This window comes from Xenopus tropicalis, chromosome 3 (assembly GCF_000004195.4).
Source record: "Xenopus tropicalis strain Nigerian chromosome 3, UCB_Xtro_10.0, whole genome shotgun sequence".
In the NCBI taxonomy this organism is placed as follows: domain Eukaryota; kingdom Metazoa; phylum Chordata; class Amphibia; order Anura; family Pipidae; genus Xenopus; species Xenopus tropicalis.
Window position 1 is genome coordinate 57733561 of NC_030679.2, and position 26307 is coordinate 57759867.

Genomic DNA, 26307 nt, shown 5'->3' on the forward strand with positions numbered 1-26307 from the left:
GGCCAGCTAGTTGTAAGGAGGCACCTCTCCTGACTCACACACCCACCCCTCCTTTACTACTTCATTGATTCCAAACAGCCAAAACCCAGCCCCCTTAGTCAGTTCGGAGCAGTAAGCGGCAGTGCTCGGCTACACACAGGGGAAAGTAAATAGTGCCTGTAAGAGCCCCAGGCTGAGGGAGATAAAGTGAAGTTACTGCACACGATGCCTCTAACAGGCTGCTTTGGAGCGCAGCTATGCAGCATCTTTCTGTTTGTTCTTGCACATGCAGAGGCTGGGCAGCAGGAGGACAGCTTGTACATGTGGATTGATGCTCACCAAGCCAGAGTGTTAATAGGTACATGTGTGTGTGTGTGTGTGTGTGTGTGTATATATACTATTCTTACTTTCTGAACAGTCATAGTTTATGACTGAGAGAGACTGAGAAGGCAGATTTCCTCATATTATCCCCAGAACCCCTTGCAATGCCTGATGTTATATTCTTCTTTATTCCTGTTAACAGGCTTTGAGGAGGATATTCTGATTGTTTCAGAGGGGAAAATGGCACCATTTACTCATGATTTTAGAAAAGCCCAGCAGCGGATGCCAGCCATACCTGTCAATATCCATGCCATGAATTTTACTTGGCAAGCAACGGGGCAGGTAAGAAAGTTTTTATATGAGACTTCAAAGCAGAATTGCTTAGGGTGTATATGCCACAGAATGGTTAAAGTTGGCACTTGTAACTCACTTGTACATAAACTGTAGGCTTCATTTTTTCCAGTGTAGCATGTTTAATGGTCTGCAATAGTTTCACTACTGGGTACAATAAAACTATTTTTAATTTACTTCAGGTAGTAGCTGCAAATCTCGCTATGCACCAGATCTATTCATCTCTTTATATGTATGTCTACTCTGTCATCTTTCTGTCTATGGCAGTGGTTCCTATACTGTGGGACTGGCCCCCCTAAGGGTTTTCAAAGCAGTGGCTGAGAGTGCTCAGCCTAAAGGGTGAAAGTTTGAAGGTGTGGCTGAATCATTATAACAGCAATGTGTTTTAATGTATCTGTCATCTTATGATCAATTTATTCTATCTGTAGCTATCTGTCTATCTATATTGTATCTGTCACCTTATGATCTATTTCTTCTATCTATATCCGCCTATCTATCACTGTATCTATATATGTATCAATCAAAATTTTTTCAATATATCTATCTGCATCTGTCCATGTACTACTGCATCTGTCTATTGACCTGTATATCAGCAAATCAGTCTCTGTTTACTTTGTCTACACACCAAATGCTCTCTTGTAGTATACTGTTTGGCAAATAAATAAAAATTTCATTTTCCAAATGATGATACCTAACCACTGACTATAAATGCTGTGAAGCATTAACATGTTATTTTAGCCCAATCTCTCCAATAATAAAACATTCTATGAGTAAAATAAGATTAAATCTGATATTTAATATCAAGAAAATCAAATGAAAAGGGAAGCTGTGGTTTATATTACCTAGGCATCACTTCAGGAAGCATTTGTTCTGCTTGTGCGCTGAGGCTAAACACCTGGTTCAGTTCTGAATATTATTACAAATGTTCTTTACATGACGGATGAATGGAATCATGTACTAGTACAAAGAGAAATACAATCCATTCAGTGGAACACATTCCAGACTTGTATTTGCTCTGGATTAATGTCTGTAGAACATGCTGCCACCTTTTCTGTCAGTGAAGGAGCATTTTTTACTTTTTTTAAATTACAAAAGGAAGTAAACATTTTGGCATTATTATATGTTTTATCAGATGGCTAGTAGCATAAACAATACTCATTTCTCCTTTCTTTTTCTCCTTTTAGGATGTATTTAGTTTGCTTTTACCTGATTACAGAGATGGTCCATTTAGACTGTTTTTGATTCAGTCTAAATTACAAGATAGTTTATACTAGAAACAATATGCAAGTTTACCCTTTGATTCAGAGCAAAATCACACCCTGATATGTTAGTGGGCTCAGACCATTGATGAAGGTTCCAGTAGGGAACTGAAACGTAGGACTAATAAATCTCGCCTTCTGCATTCAACTATGACTTGTTGTCCTTGAAAACGATCTTGAAATCCTGTGAGTGCAGACATTTTCTAATGTTATATATATATATATATATATATATATATATATATATATATATATATATATATATATAAAGAACAAGAGAAGCCGGCACTCACGTGCATGTCAAAATACCTTGCCTGGGTGCAGTCATGAAGAAATAGGTGAATACAAAATCCGGAGGTTAGGTACTGCTCACACAGGACTTAAGGTTCACTCTTAATTCTTTATTACAGAGTCATGGCAACTGACGTTTCGGCTGCAACACCAGCCTTTGTCAAAGTTACACAGTGAAATTTACACAGAACTTATATATTGTGTTTGGCAGGAAAACAAACGGACAGTAACGTGAAAGTGTAACACTCAATCACATCAAACGCGACATCAAAACCCACCCCCTAAGTGCAAGCCCACAAGTATCCCAACATTACAGATCACAAATAAAAAATAAAAATCTTACAAAAATAAAAATACAACATGTGAGAGAATAAAGTATATTGATTCTCAGAATTCTGAGAATCGGTATACTTTATTCTCTCACACGTTTTATTTACCTTTGTATTTTCACATTTGATGTGATTGAGTGTAACACTTTCTCATTACTGTCCGTTTGTTTTCCCACCAGACACAATATATAAGGTCTGTGTAAATTTCACTGTGTAACTTTGAAAGGCTGGTGTTGCAGCCGAAACGTCAGTTGTCATGCCTCTTTAATAAAGCATTAAAAATGAACCTTAAATCATGTGTGAGCGGTACCTAACCTCCGGATTACATATATATATATATATATATGTATATATATATATATATATATATAAATCTGGTATCATATATATTGAAACGTTTTATTAAGTTGTACAAGATAAGGGTATGATTGTCGGTGATCTTATTCTTTGTTTGCATAACAGCTTTCCTGTCTGTTGCAGAATATATCGGAAAAACCAAATACTTAGCCTTTCTGTACTCTGCAAAGCCTTCTGGCATTCTCCACATGGCAGCCCTACCTCTAGTTCTGTATAGTTTGCATGTGCCTGCAGCTGCCTTATATATTCCTATAGGCTGGGCAAAGTAGTTTTAGATGCATACAGAATGTGTAACTGTGAATATTGCACCTAAGGAGGGGGTTGGTCCCTGAAAGCTTGTGCCATATATTTGTGCAAATAAATGTGTTAAAGGCATTTGCTGGTATGAAGGTGTGCTTCTTCCCTACATGATACTTCATATAGATTGAATATCTTGGGTTCTATAAGGGTATGGAAACTTTCACATAATTATTTGTGAATAATACAAATGCATAAAACATTATGGATTTCATTATCTAGTATTTTAGTGGTTCTTTAGAGTGAAATTTCAGCCCATGAATGTGATTTTAGTAGGGAGTGATTTTACATATGGCTTTAATATGATCTCCATGTAAATTTAATATTATGCTCCTTTGTGTTCCCTAATCTCCCTGGTGTCCTTTTAGTTTTCTGCTTTCATCCTCATTGCCCATTTCAGTAGCCAACACCATTCACTGCTGGTTCTCACTCTTCAAACCCAAGTGGCCACCACCACCACCATGAAAAGGATGGATCATGCAAAGGCAGAGGCCTGTGAGATGGGCAGATTACTTTAACAGGTCTTAAAAGCCAAGTTCACAGGGGAAAATGTAAAGCCACTTTGTTGCACGTTTTCAGTACCTGTTTACAAATGATTGTCTTGCCAAGATCTGACATTATACAAAAACAGCAAATAAAAACTACAAACTCCTGTCATTTAGTAGTATATAGACACACTGTCTATTTAACACTATTGTCAGGGGCAACAATGTTATGATAATAGGGTGCTATCCAGGCCTCCAGAATACTCAAGGCAGTAAGAACAGACAGTGAAAAGTGTCTCTTGGCAGCTGCTCTACCCAGCTGCTCAGCACCTCACAGGCTTTCAGTATGTCACACACAGTACCTTGAAGGAGAAACAAAAATATATATTTAACCTTTCTAGTAAGTTCATCTAAAACAAGACATTCATCAGCTACATTGAGGTGTGAATACAGCTTACCCTCTGGGTTCTGTTATGTGGTTACGCCACAAGGCTTGGAAGGAATACTAGGGTCTATAATAAAAAGACTGTGCTGTGGAAACCACCAGCAATCTGTGACACCCAACTAACTACAGCTACACCTATGTATTCCCTCTATAGCCTCAGCATGCACAGACTTGGCATTTTACCTTCATTACAAATGGAAAGAAAATATTGCATGTGTGAGTTCATATAACCTATATATTTCAAACTGCAACTTTCATTATTGCCAGCTGAGAATGCTGGGAGTTTATAAGTAACAACAGTTTACTGGCATCCCTGACTTTTCCAGGTAACAAAGATGAAAAGGTAGTTAATTGACTCCTTATTAGCGAGTGATTACAGTTTTTTTAAATCAACATTCGTCTAATTGCATTAGGCACGTAATCTAGATTCTTTCCTATTAGCACTATGATTATGTTGGATGCCAAGATAACTGACATTTTCCAGACTTGCTCTCTGGGGAATTTTATTAATACCTTCACTGTGGTGTATGTCACCAAATAAAGGAAATACCTTGTTTTCTGACCTCTACAGCAAAATTTCCAGCGTGGAATGTGAAAATGTTTACATTTTGTGGGCATGATATTTTTCCAGAATTTTTTTTTCTTCCTCTTCTTTCCAAAGGGGGGTTCACATATCAAAAGTTCGGCTTCCAGTCTTTAATATTAAGATCCTGTTCATCTGTGGTATTTTGCATCGTGGTGTTGTAGACATGCCACCAGGGATCAAAGCATAATGTTGCTGAGATCCCACTTCATTTGGTAGAACAAGCATGTGCCTGCCATCTGTTGTATCTGATAGAAAACAGCGCTAAACATCTGAAACTTTGGCCAAAAAAGGCTTTAATGCTGGGAGAAGAGGAGATGCAAGGCACCTTGTAAGCTACATCTGGTTTCTATAGAAGTTTACATAGTATAATGTAACATATACAACCTTTGTTCTCCCAACTGGTTTATGTACTAGCATGTATGTTACACAAGCATGGAGATTATGTGCCGGGATAAACTATCAATAATCTATAGCAATTACTTAATGATACGTGTTTGCCAGTTTCTTGATTATGCCAGTTTGAAATTTGCCAGGCTGTGCCAACCACTCCATTTGCTGCCATTATGAGTAAGTGCATGTTATTTACAATGGCAGGGGGCTTGAATGTCATTGAAGCACATGGGGAGTAACTAATGTATTTTTGTCCTCAGTGGCACCACCAACATTTCACAGTAGACACATTGATGCAGAATATATATATAGTGATCTATCTAAAAATGTGTTCTTTCTGTAAAGTTGGCCATACACAAGCAAATTAATGTTGCCGGATTTGCTCATTCAGACTATGTTGGCAGCTTCTCTGCCCATGATATGCCCTTCCAGATGGCACACTCAACAGATATATGGGCAAAAATTAAAAGATATCCATCAAGCAGATTTGAAAACCCTTTTGGGCCAGAATTGCACAGCACGTTGATGCCAGTATGGTCTGTGTGAGCTTTACATTTCAAGTTTATGTGTTTTTCATTTTGGTATGTTGTTTTGTTTTTCTGCATCGTGAATATCCATCAAGCTTATGTAGTCCCTTGTCAATACGTGTTCACTGATAACTGGAGGGGTGGTCAGGAGGATGGTCATCATAGCAACATAAGGTTATTAAGACACACCCCATATTTTCTTGGAACTTATTATTGTTGTTGCTGACAACTGCGCTATATTTTTGTTCCAAACAATATTCCAAGTGTGTACTGAGTAAAATATCTCAGACTCCCATACTGTCTCTGGGAGCAAAATAACTGTTTAATAGAAGCTTACCTATGGCTTTCTATGGGTGAGCAATCTCTCAAGATTGATTTCACCATGCACAATGTCAAGAGATTGCCAATATCAGTGCCAAAACCCTCAAAAGCTCTTGTGGAGGTGAATAAAGGAAAATTCCACCATGAATGTTCCCACTTCTGTTCCAGAAGTTAAACCTGAACAGAAAATGTTAAGTCAGTAAATTACAGTTGAAAAACACATATTGCCACCTAAATACCACATCCAATTGGTCTCCGAAATGGAGAGCTCTGCCTTAGTAGGACCTGATCTGTGCTTAATGCTTGTCAGTAATTGTTGTCACTGCCCCTTAACTGCTTTATAGCACTGTTGCACAAATACCTTGCGATGTGGACAATAAAAGCCACTTGACAGAAAAGGGTTAAATGAAGCATAAACAGTCCATAAAGGTTTAATTACAAAAGCATTTTAATTTCTTTGCCTTTTAACTCACGTGCGTTATAGATTTGACTTTCATTAGAAGCGAGTCAGGCATTTGGTCTTTAGAGTGCCCAGGGTGTTTTATCCAAGACATCAAAGCCACTGTGTAAGTCTTAAGAACAAAGGCTTAATAGCTTGAAGCCTGTCCAAAATGATTCTGTTGCAGTTAGCCTTGTGTCTTACCTTTCATGGCTGAAATTAACCTTTTTTACAAACTGAGAACACGTTCTCAGCAAATCATCTCGGGGACTATCACCGGGTTATGATGAAAGAAAGTTTCAAGTTGCATATTTTAAGTAAAGTCTTTTCCACTGAATGTGTTAGCACTAAAGCATGTTTTCTAAATGTTCTAGAGGATTAGTTATAGTGTCTTGGCCACATTTCTTTGTCTTGAAGCAAATGTTAAAATGTGTGGACAATTGCATATTATATGAACTGACACAGTAATATGATTTGACTGATTTTTCCAGGAACTGATTTCCCAGGATAGAAAATGAATAACTATTGCATTATATACATTTTGTGCAAGGATATGGATATGTAAAAAATGATTGGAAACAATTACATGAGGAATGAGGAACTTGCGGATCCCTCTGGAGTTTTGGAACTACAATTTCTACAGTCCTTAGTAGCCTTCAGCTGTTGTCAACATGCTGGGAGTTGTAGTTGCTTAACATATGGAGGTTGCTAAAATTTTATTTGGTTAAATGTTTTACCATGAATTCTAGCATAAGGGCTTACATTTTTTGATGTGTGTGTTTTTTAATCCGGCAGGTAATTATGTTTACAGTGGCATAATGAGATGGTTCCAAGTCCCCCTGCAAAAAAAATCTTTGAGGGGGGTGGCGTGCACTTCTGCCTATCTTCCCTTCCCTGTCTGCTTGCAGGCGTGCATGCCCCTGTGGCTTCTTTTTTGTTATATAGGAGAACAAAAGGGTTTCAGATCAGTGACAGAGGACTTTCCTGGTTCTACCTGACCCCTGCTGTAACTTCTCATTCTTTATGTATATCATCATTTTGTAAAAGATCCCCCAGATTCCACTGCTCTAGTAACCCCATCCTTAGGACCCATCCTCTGAGCACTTGCATCTGTGGGACTTGCTGTGCTCACTATGTTGGATGAATTTAAAATCTTGTGCTAAGTGCAGAGTGCAGCGCTCTCAGAATTAAGGGAGCCGTGTTCTTAATGGTTGTCTTATGGATCCAGTGTAAGCTATATAGCACAGCAAATCCCTCAGGCTTAAGCGTGCATCTTGGGGCTCCAACATTTGTGCCCATGGGTTTCATAAATGAGGACTACAGTGTAAAACTTATATAGCTATGTGGAAAAAAAATAAAAGTGTATGGTGGCCTAGTTCCTACTAAAGAATACAGCCTATCCCCGCTATGCACCCAAACTGTTTGGCTCCTTCCTTGCTGGTCTGTCCTTTATGTGCAATAGCATAAGCCAGGAAGAAGCCATATTTTAAAAAAATAATTTGGGTCTAAGTAGACAGTCCTAGGTAGCAGAACCCCCTTCTTTGTTTAAAAAATGATTTCCCTGCCCTTCAAAGTATTTTTAGTATGTTTACTGCGTCCATGAATGTGGCATGCATTAAAAGCAGCAAATGACACTGTGCAGGACAGGTGTATCAAGTAATGAAGTCTTTCCCCCATATCAAGGTAGACACATTAAAGCATTCTAACTGTAGAATTAGCAGTTTCCTGACCAGGATAATTATAATGAGTCTAATTCACAGTGCATGGCCTCCACAATCAGAACATATTCCTGTTTATAATTATTATAGTAACAGGCTAATGTTCAGACCATTGACAAGATATTATAAAAAGCTGTATACTATATGTAAGAAACCCAAACTAAAACTTGCCCCAGCAGTAACCTTTTATTGGTTATTTGTAAATATTTGATTTGTGTCTTGCTATTGGGTACTGGACCTGGGCTAACTTTAAAACCATTTTTCACTTTAAGTGAAGCAAGCATGCTGACAAGTCTTAGTTCAAAGAATTTTTGCAATTTTTCATGACAGTTTGGACATAGGAAGACATAGTTCTTTAAAAATCAAAGAACGAGATTTCATATATTTAGATTAGCTGGTGTGGGAACACCCAGTGCCAAATGTGATATACAGTAAGTGGTATAGTGAATAATATGCCAGACTACCAGTGTAATCATAGTATGATCTGATTTCATTGTCTTTCACAGTATATTTGTGTGTTGTATTTTAGGCAGAATACTTTTATGAGTTTTTATCACTGCGATCGCTAGATAAAGGAATCATGGCTGATCCCACTGTGAATGTACCATTACTGGGAACGGTGCCACACAAAGCTACAGGTGAGTTTCTTTCAATGAAGTTTGGCGCACTGGTTCAGGTTTATGAAAGGCAAGAAATATATTAGTGGTGTAGCAGAGGCCCAGAAATAAAGGCAAGGCTAAGGTAGCCTAGAATCAAAAGCAAGGAGAAGGCCTAGATAAGATAAAGGTGGACAAAGAAGACAAAGCAAAATCAGGACAAGTAGAGGACCAAGAGGATATAATGTATTCAACAGTGAGTACAAATACAAAATAAACTTTGGTACATATAACAAAATCTTTGTGGCATCAGGATAACATAACAATCTAACTCAAAGAATAAATGGCACTTATGATTCGCTGGTGCAAACTGCATCCAGAGTGTTTTATTGTCAGTGAAGATATAGAATATGGATATTTTGGGGGCCTCTTGTCCATGTACCATTTTCAACCACCACCAAGAACATCAGTGCCAAGCACTTTGCTACTTGGTATATATTTAATAAAGTAGTATAGTGTACACATGAAGAATGCTTTTGTTTTACCCTTATGTTGAGCCCACGTAATACCCTGTAAAATGAACTCCTGGGACAAGCAACACATAGCGCTCATATTCTCTTTATAATAACTTTGTTTTCCACATTTAGTGTAAATGTTAACCCTACTCAATTTGTAATGTTTGATAAAAATAAAATCTTTTATCTAAAAGCATAAACTAATTACATCTTGATACAGTTCCACATTATTTCGCACATGAAAGATATCAGGCTCGACACCAGTTTTAGGGTAGCTGTAACGTTTAGGACAATGTGTTCTCCAACACTCACAGGATCTGCTTCTTCCATAATTATGCCCTGCATATTAAACATTAAAGGTGCAATCACCTTTAATTGTACTAATTTCTTTTTTTTTGAGCCAGATATCTTGCAACAGGCTGTGTTTCTGTTTAGAATGATATCCATGTTTTCTAAAAGAATCCAAGAACCTTGCTTCTCTCAAGCTACATAGGTTAAATTTAACTCCTCATTTAGAAAGATGGTGCTGTATAGGGCGTTATTGCAAGAATGTTGAGGTGTTACTTGCTCGCAAAGCAGATCAGAGGTTAGCCTGAACATGCGAAAACAGGCGTTTTGAGGTCGACCTCCGCACTGTTGTGCCTGCAAGCGAGCAGATGCTATGCAGATCAATGGAGCAGTGCACAGGAGCAGATCTGCTTCTGCTCCGTGGGGCCTTATCCTAAGTTATAAGCTGTCAGTTCAGGATTCCTTTTCGCCCCAACATCACAATAATTATTGTACCATTCAGGGGTCCACCTATAATATCCATTTATGGAAATTGTTTGTTGTACTTGGACTGTGCCGCCTGTGAATATGTGCTTATCTTGTTAAAAACTGTACTTTTATTGTAAATTAAGCACATTTTGTACACAAAAAGAAGGAAAAAGAATGCCAGCTCATGGTTTGCCTTTAGAAATTATTGTTACAAAAAATTAGGTGTTAGTACCAGACTTTGGCCAAAATAAGGTCATGTGCCACGTCTTGGCACCTCATTAAACGTGAGACCTACACTGCCTGCTAGTATTATAAGTCCATAGTGCATTTAAAATCAAGTCCCCCTGCAAATAGTGTGACTGAGTAACAAGACCATGTTGCATTTACTGTAAACTCAGGAGCTGTAGTGAGCAAGTTCTAAAGGCTGAATGGCAGTTAGAGGCATTTTAAAGACATCACAAATTTCAAATTTTTGGTTATCTTTCCTTTTTATTGTTCTTTTTTAAAATTAAAAAATATGATATTGCCACCCTTTTTACTTTTATGAATTGAATGGTATTTAGTGACAGCTTTTTAAATACATTTTTTGTGCTGTTGTAGTTGTTCAGGTTGGGTTTCCTTGCCTTGGAAATCAGGATGGTGTTGCTGCCTTTGAGGTTAATGTAATTGTTATGAACTCGGAAGGCAATGTGATTCTTCAGACACCACAGAATGCCATCTTTTTCAAGACATGCCAGCAAGGTAATCAAGATATATAAATGTACAATGTAAATGGATATCATATGTAGTCATAATCATTTATTGTTTTGTAATGCAGCTGAGTTTCCTTAGCCTGGTATGACTCAAAGCAAGAGATTTTAAATACGTTAATATAGGCTTCACAGAAAGAAAGTGCCAGTACCGTTAAATGATTTTAAACCAAACTAATGATATAACCCCTATAACCCCAGGTTATCTCTAGAACTAGAATAGAGGATGAAGTAGAAGAATTGCCTCACAAACTGAGGTTGGGATTGGAAAAAGCAGCTTAGTCCAACGATCAAGGGCAGGCAACAAAATATTTCAGCTGTTTGTGATAATGATCTTGGGATCTTTGTAGAGTTCACAACAATCATTCTGATGTAGCAACACCTTTACAGAATACATTAAAGGTTGCTAACAAACTTAACCAGGGACATATATGCAAACACTTTTTGTTGCGACTTTGTTGTCACACCCTGGTTGAAGGGTGCAGTTTCAAACTGTATCTCAAGAGGAGTAAGGCAAAAGAGTTGGGCTGAGGATAGTCAGGGAGAGAAGATAAGTACAGTGAAGTTTTATAGGCGTTATTAGGGAACGGCTTCCGCAGAGTAAAAGGTATTCAGTAATAAGAGAGTGAATTCAAATATATGGTCTGTATGAGTGAGAGAAGAAGATGTATGTTAATGTGAGAGATTGTGTGCAGTGATGTGTAAGGTAGTATTTGTTACATTTGAACCATGGTCTTGAAAAGGAATGCTGGAAGGAAAGCCAAGCTTCTCTAAGTATTCTTTTAAAGGTATAAGTAGTCAGTTTTTCTAGTTTTTTTATAGGTAGTAGTTTTTCTAGTTTAGAGAGCGAGCTGTTCCTTTCATTGTTCTGTTTGTCTAGTTAGACTGTCCTCATTCTACTATCTGTAAATGACCACAAAGGACATTGTTGCCGTTACCTATGCAGAATGCCTTAACTGTGTCTAGCAATATGGCCCCAAACCCTATTTCTTTCATACCAGAATGAACACCTCAAAAAACGATGTAATAATTTTAACTCAGTAGGATCTAATTACTAGTAAGTGCATATAAAATTTTAACTTTTTCCTGGTACTTAAAAGGCCCTTTGTATTAATTTCTGTGGGAGCAGGAATTCTGCTTTTGCCTTTTTTCATAAACACACACACTTTAAATATGAAGAGTCACATTTACTAGTACAGTGGAACCCCCATTTTATGTTTTTCAAGGGACCTGAAAAAAATTATGTAAAATCCAGGAAAATGTAAAATCAGAGAAAGGTATTATCCATTCTATATTGTTGGAACCACAAAAAAAACTGTGTAAAATGTGGGAAAACTTAAAATCAGGGTATCTAAAACTGAGTTTTCACTGTAGTGATTTAGTGAATGAGTGAAAAGATCAGCGTAATTTTCTGTGTGCTTTTTCCAAAATGTCAGAGTCTGTGCATACGTTGCAGAATTTTGTGCTCACCAATATAATATTTGCATGAATACAGTTATAACATTACTTTAATTTGGCCTAATAATTATTTGACCTGATTTACATTTCAAGCTGAGTGAGGACTGTTGCTTGTGCATTTATTATTGCTCTTTCATTCAGTTCTTGACGCAATTGCTAAAAGTTGATGCTATGGCCTCATTTTTGTCCCACGGGGAGATTATTCGCCTATGGTTAAATCTCTGCTTCTGCAGGAAACTTTGTGGGACTTCAGAAAAGAAACCAATACCTATGCCCTTCCACCAGTGATTTACTGTATTGCCAGTGGAAAGGCATTTCAGGGAGTTTAGTTGCCGGTGGTAGCTGAGATTAACCGTGGGCGGCTAATCTTCCCGTGGGCCATTGGTCTTATACCACAAAGCAGCTTGATAAATGACAGTCGAAGACTGTTAATTACATAATAACATATAGCAGAAATGAAACCTGATTCATTGCTTTAGCAATAGCTAATATTTTTTTACATGTTATATCCATTATTCTTTCTCAAGCAAAATGTCCTGGAGGATGCAGAAATGGAGGTTTCTGCAATGATAGACATGTCTGTGAATGTCCTGATGGATTTTATGGACCGCATTGTGAGAAAGGTAAGGCCCCAAATCATTCAAACCATTGAAAAAAATTTGGATAGCTAACTAAATCACTTTAGGTAACAAACTAGGCAACTCTGCCATCTGAAGCAAACTAGGCAACTCTGCCATCTTTTAGCCTAGTACAGGCAAACTCCCCCATATATAAGCATACAGTATATATAACTCTATATGCAAGGCAAAACTACCATAGTTAGATTCTTATGAAGGCCTGAATGCCTGCCACTTCCCTGTTGGGAAATATAACTACTCTTAAGCTGGCCATACACGTAGCGATCTCACGATGTTTCGTACGACCGTCGGTCGCACGAAACATCGTCAGATCCGCCACACACCATTCAGGGCTGAATCGGCAGGTAAGGAGGTAGAAACAATAGGATTTCTACCTCCTTCTGCCGATTCAGCTCTGAAGGGAGAATTTTGGTCAGGCGCCTTCTATGGCGCCCGATCAAAATTTTCTAACCTGGCCGATCGGCGAGTCGACCGATATCAGCAGCTTCCTGCGATATCGGTCGGCTCGCTGACATGCCATACACGCACCGATTATCGTACGAAACGAGGTTTCGTACGATAATATCGGTGCGTGTATGGCCACCTTTACAGGCTTGCTGGTAGCAGGCACACAAATTACACAGATGTGTAGAACTCACTGTAAGCTAATATGAGTTAGACTGGAATATCAGCATTGGTGGCATGGAATCTACTACTATCTGTAAACCTTCTGTAGATTCCATTTAGCAGCTTAAGGGCCATGACAGACGTGGAGATTAGTCGCCCTTGTCACAGATGACTACTCTCCCCGTAATGCCATCCCACCGGCTAGAATGTAAATCGCCAGTGGGATGACATACGCGGCACCGAAATCGGCGAAGTTGCCTTTCAAGGCAACCTCCGGGACTTCAGCAAATTGCGGCACCGCGTATGCGTATCCCACCGGCGATTTACATTCTAGCCGGTGGGATGGCATTACAGGGAGATTAGTCGCCCGCGACAAGGGAGATTTGTTGCGCAGCGACTAATCTCCCCATCTGTCATGGCCCTAACTATTTACTATCCTTGCTCCCCACCAGACCACCACATACTGTAGTTGCTAGATCAAGCTGACAGTGTCACATTGTGACTAATAGGTTGCTCTTGCAGTGCATCCTATCACCCTTATCACAATGGCCATGTCCCATAGCAAGAGGCAATGATCATCAGGCAAACACTGCCACTTTTGTGAATAAAGATTCATTTGGGTAAAGCTACTGTATCTTGCAGAGTTTAAATACTGCAAAAAGACAGTCTTTCTGGGCCCAGCCTAAATCTGGACTTACACATACATTTTTTGGTACATATGATTTGGGCTGATCGCTATCCATGTACAATAATATCAGTTACCATTATCCATGTACTATAATATCAATTACTCTTATTCTTTTTATTTTAAGATGGTGAACATGACGGGCGCTCTTTTTTGCAAACTTTTCTAAAGCATTTTAACGTTCTGTGGTTTGAAAATAATTTCAGAAAAAAAGTGCAGATGTACCCTCCTTTATATTTTGTCTTTTTGTCAACAAAATAGCTAAGCAGAGTAACAATGTGCTGGGCCAAAGCAATCTCTTTTTTATAACATTGCCAGTGTCTGGAGACAAAATACAGCTTGTGTGCTTGCATGTGGCATGTTAAATCTAAGCTAACAGTGGCTATTGCTTCAGTACAAAACCCTATAAGGAGGGGGAGACGCCATATAATTTAGCTGTAATCTCCATGTAATACCTTCTTCAAATTACAGGAACCATAGCATTCCTGGCACTCCAAGATATGCAGCCGCTTCTGTATTTTTGATGAACTGACAGCAAACTGGATTTGATTAAACGATGCCATAATATTATAGCAGCATGGCACCCGTTAACTCTTAAAATAGTGGCACAGACTTGAAGGATTCATTGACGCACAGAAGAATGTACAAGCTTACAGAGGCAGTTAATTTACTAAAAAGAACATGATCCATCAGGATCAATCCATACATAACACCTTGCTGTACCTTCTTATAATCTCTGTTAGAAAGAAATTACAAGGTATATGAAAGTGTTAATGAAAGTGGCACGTTGTTCCAGAGAATATACACTTCTACTGTCTGCTTTAGAGGGTTGGGCATTTGGATATGGACCTTCTGCAGTGCTCAATTGCTTGTCCAAATCCAGAGGAGGAATGTCCGTTCTAGTTGCTTTATACTGTGTTTGCATTTTAAAAACAATGAGCGTGTCACGTTTTACTACCCAACATAATGCGGGGGTTCAAGGGAGGGTAGAAACACATTCAGTTCTATTATGTTGCACGGGGTGTCTCTAGAACAGAAAAGACCAGAAAGAGAAATGTCTTTACTCTGATTCCTGTAGTAGGTGGTCCCTTTCATTAGATTGTTAAACTTGATGGGTGTGACCTTTTTCTTCCCCCACCACTATGTTACTAAGAGACTTACAAATAAAAAAAAATATATAGATAAAATTATGACGTATAGTGAAAAAAGAATACACCACTTTTATAATTCATGTTCCACAAAGGATGAAATACAGAATATGTTTTGCATCTATTGGCTTTATCTAAGGTACTTTTTGGGGAACACATTATGGCTGGTTAGGAATTTTTGATCCAGAACAATCTTGCTTTTGCCAACATTTTTATTAAACAGATGCAGAAATAAATATCAGCGCATTGCTTTGTTCTTTTTCCATTGTCCGGCTGTAGCTCTCTGCATGCCACGATGTATGAATGGTGGGCTCTGTGTAACTCCTGGATTGTGCATCTGTCCACCTGGCTATTATGGCATCAACTGTGATAAAGGTACCAGTGTTAATAGACATATCCACACACTTTATATCATATTTCCTGACAGCTTTTCATCTGCAATAGTTTATTAGTAACCTTTATATAGCACTGGCAAATGCTTTTCAGAGAATTTTTAATGGTATATGTTCTCATAACATAATTATTGTGCCTTTCTTTTTTAATATACATACAGAGCACCTTGCACAGCACAACCTACATTTTAGATCAATGATAATGCCTCATATAATCTATCATGATCATAATACTGGCACAAACCCTAAAGGTTATTGTTACTCTCAGCACTTGTAAAATGCCTTTAGCTTAGCCCCTTAAGGATCAATATAGTCCTACAAATAGACTTATTATAAAAAATGTGCCTTCATTGTTTTGCTATGTTACAATTAGAAAAAACAATTGACTTTACAGTCTAATTCTTTAGATTGGCGCAAATCTATACTATATCTGTAAATTATACAAATATTAATCTGCTCGTTTATGTATCATAAATGTGTATTATATTATTATTATTATTCTATTGTGTATTCTTCTAAATGTGTATTCTATTCTTCTATTATATTATTCTTCTTCTTATATGTATTTGTATAGTAAACTGCACAACACATTGTCTGAATGGGGGAACCTGCTTCTATCCAGGAAAGTGCATTTGCCCATCAGGATATGAAGGAGAACAGTGTGAAACAAGTGAGTGGCCATATTATCTCAGTATGGGAACACATTTAAAGTTAGACTAAAACTTTTTATTTTAATGTATGCAATGATCAAGTCCATTCTTACAGGACTGGCAGATATACCAATTACCCATTACTCTGAGGCTGGGTGAAATTCTGTACATTTTTCTAAATGCTGGATGAATGTCTTCAATCTAATACGAACTGCAGGTATTTAATAATGGTATTTATATCAAGGCAGAGTATTTGACACAGAGAAAGCTGAAAAGAGGGTAATAGTTATTAAAATGCAAATTATATGAATACATGTGTAATGACTTTTCAATATTATTTAGGTTATAGCTGTCTAACCTGAGGCCTGTTGGGTGCCAATATGATGGCAGCTGTTTATTTTTTAGCTCTGGATGTGCATGTTTTAACCCTTGTTATGTATATTTTGCTTTCTTGCACTTTCTGGCCCCCATATTTTGTAATCAAAACATACAAGGGAGCCACGTGGCAACTCAAAGCAGGGAAGGTATTTATGCTATATCTGTCTCTGTGTATAGTCTATAGCAGACTGGAACAGAGAGGTGATGTATAGATTAGTCCATAAGGGTCCACCTATTCCATGAAAAACGACTTCACTCTGTAGTAATTCAAGTCTATATTTCTTCAAGTAGGGGAGAACCTAGAAACCTCAACAAAATACCCTTTAAATAAGTGAGTTCTATAACCATATGAAGGCAAAAGGTTGCAAGTATTTATGTACAGGTCACAGGACTCCATGGTGAGTTCTAAAATCCTTATGCCTTACAACAGGGTACATTATTTCAAGGAACACATTGCTGCAGAAGTTATAACTGATAAAATCACAAGGCGCCAAGACTATTTTCAAATATGCACAGTGGTGACTTCTAATGCATATGCTAATGTATAATCTTTACAATAATAGGTTGTTTCTTATATACAAATAAATGCCCCAAAAGTATTTGAATAAAAATGCTGAAACTTCACAATGCAAAATTCTTACGAGTCCATAAATCGTTAAATGTAGTTCTTTAACTCCAGATCTGTTTTTATTTAAAGCTGTTTTAAAATGTACCACCTAATCCAAGTTTCCATGATCCATCTCAAACGTTTTGCCAACTATAAATCTGCATGCAGATTTTCAAGGAATTTAATGAAAACTTATAATAAGCACAGATTTGGTAAGATTGGTTGGGGTTAACTTTCAGATGAAGTGAGTAAATATGAAACCTTTCAGGATGTGTATGGCTAATGCGCCCAAGCTTCATCAGTGCTGCCTACCACTCTGTACTGAACCTGAAAAATCTGGCCACATAAAAATATCAAGAAATAGAAATAAGTGGGGCAAAATTTGAAAATCGGATAAAGTAACCAAAAAGCTTAGAATGCTTATATGTGAGAGTACCGTGGGCTGTGGTAGGTCATGTCATTCCCTTTATATTATAAACAATGCATTTAACTATGTCTGGCGCACACCCCATCGAGCTACTTCAAAGAAATGAAAATAAATGCACTGAACGAGACACCTGTTTTTAACTAGATGCCCTCTGTTCTTTGGGGGATGAGGAAGATTGGTGTTTATTTTAACTTATTTATTCAGGAACATAATGATGAGACACAAAAACAATTCTGTTTGTGTGGCATTCCTTAGGTAAATGCCAGCAGCCCTGTAGGAATGGGGGAAAATGCAGTGGAAGAAACAAATGCAAGTGTTCCAAGGGATACCAAGGAGATCTGTGTTCAAAACGTGAGTTCAGTTGCTTTTAAGATATAAATGAGAAGAAAATACATTTGTGTGGCTTTAGTGACTGCTGACATTTAAATGCTATGCTTTATTACCTAATGATTCTGATGCTGTAAAGTTGCATTGTTCCTAACAAAGTAGGAACAATGATATAAAGGCACCTAACCCAAACTATGGAATACAGCCCTAGACCATTTTATTCCTCCTCCACCAAACTACTGACTTTATGGATTCAGGCAGGTAATTTTCCCAGATGCATGGCATTGCACATGGAGATGAAGATTTGTTTGCCTCTGATCATCCATAAAAACCCTACAAATAGTGATTGTGCTGATATTGCTCTAGGGACTGTTCAGAACTCAGTAATCGTTCCAACTGAGAAAGTGTCGATTTAAACAGCATCCAGATACATTTGGCTTAAAATATTTCATGATAATTTTGGTCAAATATGGGGTTAATTACAACTGAAAAGGCAGTGTTCCAAATTCAAAAGACAGGCACAATTTGCCATTTGTAGCACACTACCTTCCATTCTTTTTTAATTGCTGCAGTGCACTGTCTTTTATCACAAAGACCTGCATCTGCCCTCATGAATAGCAACACTGCACCTTCATATATGGTTAAAAGTAAAGAGCGCAGCCAAACCATGACTGAATGTGCTCCATGTATGAGCATTAGGGGTCGTTGCCTTTTTGCCTATTGTTTTAATTAGGAAAAATCTACATTTTTCTTGCACTGAACAAAGCAGTCTGTATAAATAAATCCTTCCCTGCCCCACATTAGAACACATTATATAGAGGCTTCTAATTGGACTGCTGGTCTGGCTTTGCTCTTTGGGATCAGGAAGTAGAATATGGCTTTAGTAATATATTCCAATTTTACCCTGTTTAGTGCAAAAAATAACAAAACCTGTAGATAATTCAGGAGGCAAAATTGATGTTCAGCACAAGGCCTGGATATACATTCCCTTTTAGTAGTGCTGTCAGAAGCAGATAAGTCTCTGCTTTGGCTCTAGGCTGTGCACCCGCCACTGCCAACACCAGCTCTGCCTCCATCACATATAACTCTCTTTCTGTATGAGGTGCCACTGAACAAGGTTTGGCCAATTAAATTTAATCAGCCAAAAATGAAAACTGGATCGAGCAAATGCCATGTAATGCATATGTGTATTTGTCAGCTAACCCAAAGTTGCCTTTGGCTTCTGTCTGAAGAACTGACAATTTACCTTAAGGTGACCATATACAGGCAGATTTAATCTGCTGATTTGAACCCTTCAGACCAACTGGATAGTTTATCTGCCTGTGTATGGGAATCCCTGACAGGCCTCCTCAACCGATGTCTGGCCGAAAATTGGAAGGTTTGATTTCTATCTTGATTAGTTGGGCATAAAAATTGGTCAATATCTCCCACCTTAGGTGAGCATATTAGAAAAAAAACTGCTCATTTGGTGACCTTGTCACCAGCTATTAATGTGTAGCCAAACAGTATAATATCTGATTATTTCTGCACGGTGGATGATATAAGCTATCCCTACAAAATCATGACTTGTGATGTTTCATTTTGGTTCTGTGTACTTGCAGCTGTTTGTGAACCTTCTTGTGGATCTCATGGAACCTGCATTGAACCTAACAAGTGTCAGTGCAAAGAAGGCTGGAATGGAAGATACTGCAACAAGAGTAAGAGATGATTTTTTTTTCTTATATAGATTTTACATAGATCATTATAATAGCTACAGAATTTTTGACACAGTTTGAGGAAAAATATTGCTTTGCAATAACTTAAAGTGAGTTCTGCATCAAAAGGCATATTTCTTTTGGTTCAAAGGGCCAACTATAAACATGCTTATTCCAAAAATAAATAATCAAGGCTTGCAAACATTATTACAAGGAGGGTTGCACAGTATCTATCAGTAAACAAGATACTCTACTGAACTCTAATCAAGGTTTAATCAATACCCATAGTATTGATTAATATTTGTGATTAACTAGTCTACTGTACTGTGCTGCAGAATGTGTTGTACAGATACTAATAATACAGTCCAGCATGGCTGCTTATACATACAGTACCCCGGAGATGTTTTAATTTAGGGCCGAACTCAAGTATGTGAAGTTATGCAACAGGGACATCGACTAAAAGCCGCTTAATGGTCTTACTTTTAAAGTTTTTGTGTCGTGATTTCCAAACTGGCATTAAAACTGTTATATGGTTGCTAGACTGAATGACCCGAACCAGCCACAAATGGATTGAAAGTGTGATTGGAGAGACTATGTAACATTACTGGTGTAAAAAAAAATTGTTCAATGTATTCACTGTATTAAACCGTAGTGTTTGTTATGTCCCAGGGTGGCAACACAAAAAGCTAGCATCACCCCCTTTTTCTGTGAGCAGTTTATTCCCCAGTGTTCCTCAGCTTTGGGGTCCTGTTACTCTTATGAGACAAACATAACAGGAGCTGGCCCACCACAGGAGTTTAAACTGGCAGGGACATATTGGTTTCATGCCAATACAAGCTTTCAATTTGATGATGCTGGCAGATAATGAGAGGTTCTACTATGGAGTGTGACAGATCATGAAAAGAACCGTGCTTATATATCCTTGCTCAGAGCCAGACTATTTACAAGACCTGGAAGTATACTGAGCAAACAATCAGACAGTGTGTCAGATAGAGTCTACACACATCAATGGCACAACAAGGAACTACTTTAAAAGAGTAAAATAGCAAATAGTGGTAGACATCATCTGGGCGTAAAAGCTGGCAAAGTCAGTACTATCTCCAGCCCAGAGAATTTGAAGTTGAAGGATTGCTGGAACAGTAAAAAATAAAAGTTTTATTAAATAATGTCCAAGGATATGTCAGATTGTGCTCATTAATTCTGCATCAAACATTCCAAGTACAAGTTACCCTCTGCACTGCCCTCAGAGGCAAAAATCTTAGTACCATTGATATGTTAGTTTATGTATCATCTGACAGAAACACAGGATAAGCCTGGTACTTGGTGGTTTCTGAACAGCATCTATATGTTTGTTTGTTTTCATGCCCTGATCTGACTTTGTATCTGTAGTCAGTGTATGGAGTGAAATAAAATAGTGTCAAACAGTATGTCATTTACACTTTCTCTCAAAGTCATGGATCTCCCATATGATTCTCCAAAAGCAATGCTGTATCACCTATATATGTACTTCAGCACTCAGAACAAGGAGTACGATTGGTTTCAAAAGTTAGTTTTTGCACAATTTCGTATCGTCATCAAAATTAGAAACAGTACTCTCTATGTCCACCTCTAGGTCATTAATAAACAAGTTAAAAATCATACGACAGACCCTTAAGGTACTCCACTAACAACACTGGTCCAATTAGAAAATGTTCCAGTTACCACCACTCTTTGTAATCTATCCTTCAGCCAGTTCTCTATCCAATTACAGATATTATGTTCTAGGCCAATATTCCTAATATTATCATTAACTTTCGGTGTGGTACTGTATCAAATGCTTTAGCAAAATCTAAGTAGATGATATCCACTGCCATTCCAGCATCAAAGTTCCTGCTCACCTCCTCATAAAAGGCAATTAAAATAGTCTGGCAAGATCTGTTACACATAAAACCATGCTGGCACAAACTCATAGTATTGTGATTTGCAATGTATTCAAGTACCCTATCCCTTATTTCCCTTTCTAAAAGCTTTCCAACTACTGATGTCAGACTAACAGGCCTATAGTTTTCAGGCTGAGAACGGGATCTCTTTTTAAATAACGGCACCACATCAGCAATTCACCAGTCTCTCAGCATAATGCCACACCTCAATAATGAATCCTGGAAAATTAAGTACAATTAAATATTTGTGTTTTTCTAGCATTTAGTGAATCAGTTGCTGTAGATTTAGTTCTAGCATTTTAAGAAGGACTAGAAACATTTGCAAGATAGGACAGAATACATATATGGTTTCTACACTAATGTATGATATTAGTTAAGAGCTTTCTCTAACTTAGGCTACTAGATTGGCCATGGCTAATTGCTGATTGGTTGCTGTCAGTTACTGTGCCAAAAATAATTGTATTTAAATTATTAGGAAAAGTTTTGCAGACAGCTTCAAGCCTGTTGACTAAAAGGTGGTGGTAAGACCACATAGACTGTGTGTCACAGAATCATTTGGCTTGGAATAAAGGCTTATCTGCTTAGTGTTGGTCTTATGCCTACAGAAACTCCTGGGCACATTTCTTGAGACCTGCCACTATATCTTCCATCCAAATTAGGAGCTGCTGCCAACACAGCTGAGATTATGGGCACTCTCTGCATCCACAAATGCAGTTTTTTTTTTGGTAAATAAGCAGTGCATCATATAGATTGTAAGCTCTTTTGGGCAGGGCCCTCTTCACCTCTTGTATCGGTTACTGATTGCTTTATATGTTACTCTGTATGTCCAATGTATGTAACCCACTTATTGTACAGCGCTGCGGAATATGTTGGCGCTTTATAAATAAATGTTAATGTAATGTAATATATGCATAAACGAAAAATACAGAAGTGGATATGACATAGTGTATGGTAGACTCTACAGTGCCAGGTCAACAAGCACCACTTACACAGCAAACACTATACTGTCTGGCACCCCAAGGAACACAATTAGGCATCATGTGATTTTGGTGTATTTGCATATGTGTAAGTAGTTTAAGGTGAGTTGTAACTAAAATCATAAAATATCCTTTTATTTTCTTGAAAAAACTTTAAAAAAATAGTTAGTGTAAAAATGAAACTAGGTAAAATATATAAACTGTGCAAAATATTAATAAACATTTTTCAATAAAGGCTGGAGTGAGCGGATTATCAAATATAATGGCCAGAACGCTACCTCCTCCTTTACAGCTTTATAAGCTGTTAGCAGTCAGTTACTAATCAGTGACTTGGGGGGGTGCATATGGGACAGTTGAATCTGACCTGCATGCTCACAATCTAACTGAACATTTATGTCCCATGTGGCCCCCCCTAAAGTCACTGACTAGCTAAGAGGTTAGAGAGCTGAAAGCAGGAAGTAGAGGTCTGGCTATTATGTTAGACACCTGCTCACTCCAGCCTTTATAGATTAAATTTTTGCCTAACTAACTATATTACAAATATATGTTATTTTGCACAGTCTATTTTCATTTTTACACCGAACTGTTCCTTTAAGTGTATTTGATTACCTATCTAATCTGTAATGACTTTTATCATTTGGTTACACTTTAGACATACACTCTAATTGAATTTAATACATTCTTATAGAGTATTAAGTTTCTTATTTCACCTTCTCATGTCTCCCCGGAGCAGCTTGGGGGGGGGTTAGAAACCCTGTTCTAATTTGATACATAAGTGGATACATTTATTTTTGGCCCTGCCAAGCTAAATCCCTGTGCTTCTTTGGTTGTTATAATTGATACAGAAGTTACTTACATTCAACAGATACTGTGGAAAAAAGTATCAACTAATATAGCAAACAGTATCCTCTCAGTTCAGTCTATGCTTGTATTATGGAGCTACCAGACTTTTAATCACTCCGGATGAGGGAAATAATAATATTTCTCCAAAACATTTTTACTCAGTAGTGCTATGTCTCCTGCACTGGGAAGGAGCTCCCAGTTTAGTCTCCTGGCTCACTCATTATGTGCATATATGAGAGTAAAGGATGCACTCCCTCAAGCTTTCATCATATGCATACACATAATGAGCCCTTTGGGGCACTGACTTACTATACACATGTGTGTGCCCCAATATGGCCATCTGCACTGGGAGTTCCGTCCTGCTGCAAGTGGCTTAGTGCTGGGGCATATATACTGAAAAAACTATTGTTTCCCACTACCAGATTATGGGCTCTATTAGTTCGCATCTCTGGTGGGGGAAACAATTTTTCATTGATAGGTGCCTGTTAAACACAAAAGAGAGGAATATTGGACTTTTAAGCTTCAATTTTAGAAATACAATTAAATAAATAAAAAGTAGAAAACAGTCGGAAAAAGTCTTTATTTCTGGTGCACTGAAACATCAGAACTAAAAAAAGTGAACAAGTGCTTTAGAAAGGGTAAATTGACCTAACATTTGTCTAAATGTTGAGGAAACATTTTAGCATAAATTATGTAACTTTATATATCTGCACATTAGTTTCTATTCACATGATCTGTAGATACAAGTATGGGATCCCTTTTCATTATCCAGAAAGGAATAATGAAAAGAGATCCTTTTTCTCTGTAATAATAAAACAGTACCTTGTACTTGATCCCAACTAAGATATAATGAATCCTTATTGGAGGCAAAACAAGCCTATTGGGTTTATTCAATATTTATATGATTTTTAGCAGACTTCAGTTATGGAGATCCAAATTACAGAAAGATCCCTTATCCGAAATACTCCAGGTCCCGAGCATTCTGAAAAACACGTCCCATACCTGTACCATATGGTTTGCACTGCCATGCATATATGTTTTCACCCATAGTTTTTAAGACAATGGATATGTGTTAGTCAAGTTTTACTGAACAACAAACCCTGTTCAATGCAATGTTTTTTACTGTGTTGTATACGTGTCCCTTTAAATCGTACCAAACCAAATAAACTCTTATTTTGTCTTGTGTCTTGCAAAAGAAAAATAAGCTTTAGGGCATAAGTGTACTGAGTAGAGAAATACCCAGAATGCTAAGCCTTGCTGTGCCAAACACTGATGTCACAAATGATTCCAGATGAACTCCTTTTTGGTGCTTTGCTTTCATCTGACATACCTAACGATCAATTTCAGAATGCCAGATAATATTCAATATATTTATTAAACAGCTGGCTAAATATGCAAATCGTAATAAAAACAATGCTTTGCACATCAGAGATGCTACAAATAAAGTCCAATATATTTTATATAATAGTTTAAATAAGAGAGATTAAAAACAATTCGGCATTAAAGCGTATTCCTGCTTCAGTACAAGCTTTGTTTTCTTATGTTTTGGATTATGGCCTATGGCCTCCTTTTGTTTCAAGTCTTTGATTTGGGTTTTTGTAGTGACTGGTATGTACTTCAGCCATGCTATAAAACTGAAAGATTTTTGGACCTGGGGGTGGGGTTATATAAGATGCCAACCAACTATGCAAATCCTAAAAACCATGCTACACTACACTGCACAGACAAATATTCTGAAATTCTGCCTGATGGCTGCTCCCAAGCACAGGTGAGAATCATTTAAAGCACAAATGATCCAGCTATTATGAACTACAAATGCCACACTAAACTGTTGTAGATTGGTTGGACTTGTAGTTTAACACTGTTGGGGGGACAAAATGTAATATTTGTTTTTGTGCTATGCTAATTTGATGTCTAATAAACATTGTCTATAGTACAGCTAAATGTAAAAAAAAGATAAATTTTTCAAGAATGACTTTGGGTTAAGTGTAAATAATGATATATAATTTTCCTTTGTATTTCCTGGTCTATTAAACTCTGGATAATATTTGCAGGATATGGAGCCAATGCAATGAATGCCCTAAGGCCAACAGGGTCCAGAAACAGACAGCACACGCCCTCACCAAAACGAACTGAAGACAGGCAAGCCCCACCCGAATCCAATTATATCTGGTGAACCCATTCATCTGTAACATTTCTACATTGCACAGAATTCACAGCCTGTTTACGAAAGTACGGCCTGAGCTTCAGCCTGAAAACTAAAAACCACTGATATATCTACTTCTTCTTTCCCACCCTTTGTGTGTGTCTTTATAAGAAGCTCTCTGCTGTCCGTCAGTGGTTTCCAGAATAAACATAATATATTTTTCACTTTTGCACCCCATTTTAGGATTTGTTTTTTATGGACTTCCAACATTGGCCATTTTCAAGCACGGTTAAGGTCAAGATGTTGTAGATTTAAATACATTCATTGCAGAAGTTTGGCTTCCAGTGGGTTGTTTATTTCTTTGCGCTTGTGTATTTACTGTAGTTTTGTATTAATTACATTTTATAATTTAAAAAGTCAGCTCATTATTGTTTTTGTAATTGCTGGCAGTGCCGTGGATTCCTATTGTACACCAGTCTGTGGGCTGACCCAGCACTACAAGAGATTCTTTTCTGCTTTTTTTCAGAATCAGTGCAAAGATGATCTCTTGGTAGAAAGTGGCTTAAGCTAAGATAGTATAGCATATTTTGCAGAGTATGTATTTACATGTTTTGTGAGCTTCAAATCAATATGATATATTGATATCTTAATAAATATCATTGTTATGTATAAAAATAAATGCCACTTACTATTGAATATCA

The 26307-nt window shown here is 37.5% G+C and overlaps 1 protein-coding gene across 1 annotated transcript; it reads left to right on the plus strand.

Moving 5' to 3' along the window:
* The first annotated feature begins 138 nt into the window (after nt 1–138).
* On the plus strand, nt 139–26307 carry wif1 (WNT inhibitory factor 1). The gene is made up of 10 exons (NM_001112915.2): nt 139–337; nt 503–642; nt 8625–8733; nt 10563–10703; nt 12697–12792; nt 15526–15621; nt 16213–16308; nt 17956–18051; nt 19629–19724; nt 25515–26307. Exons 1-10 carry the CDS (start codon nt 205–207, stop codon nt 25634–25636), a joined length of 1125 nt encoding a protein of 374 aa, NP_001106386.1. The 5' UTR covers nt 139–204; the 3' UTR covers nt 25637–26307.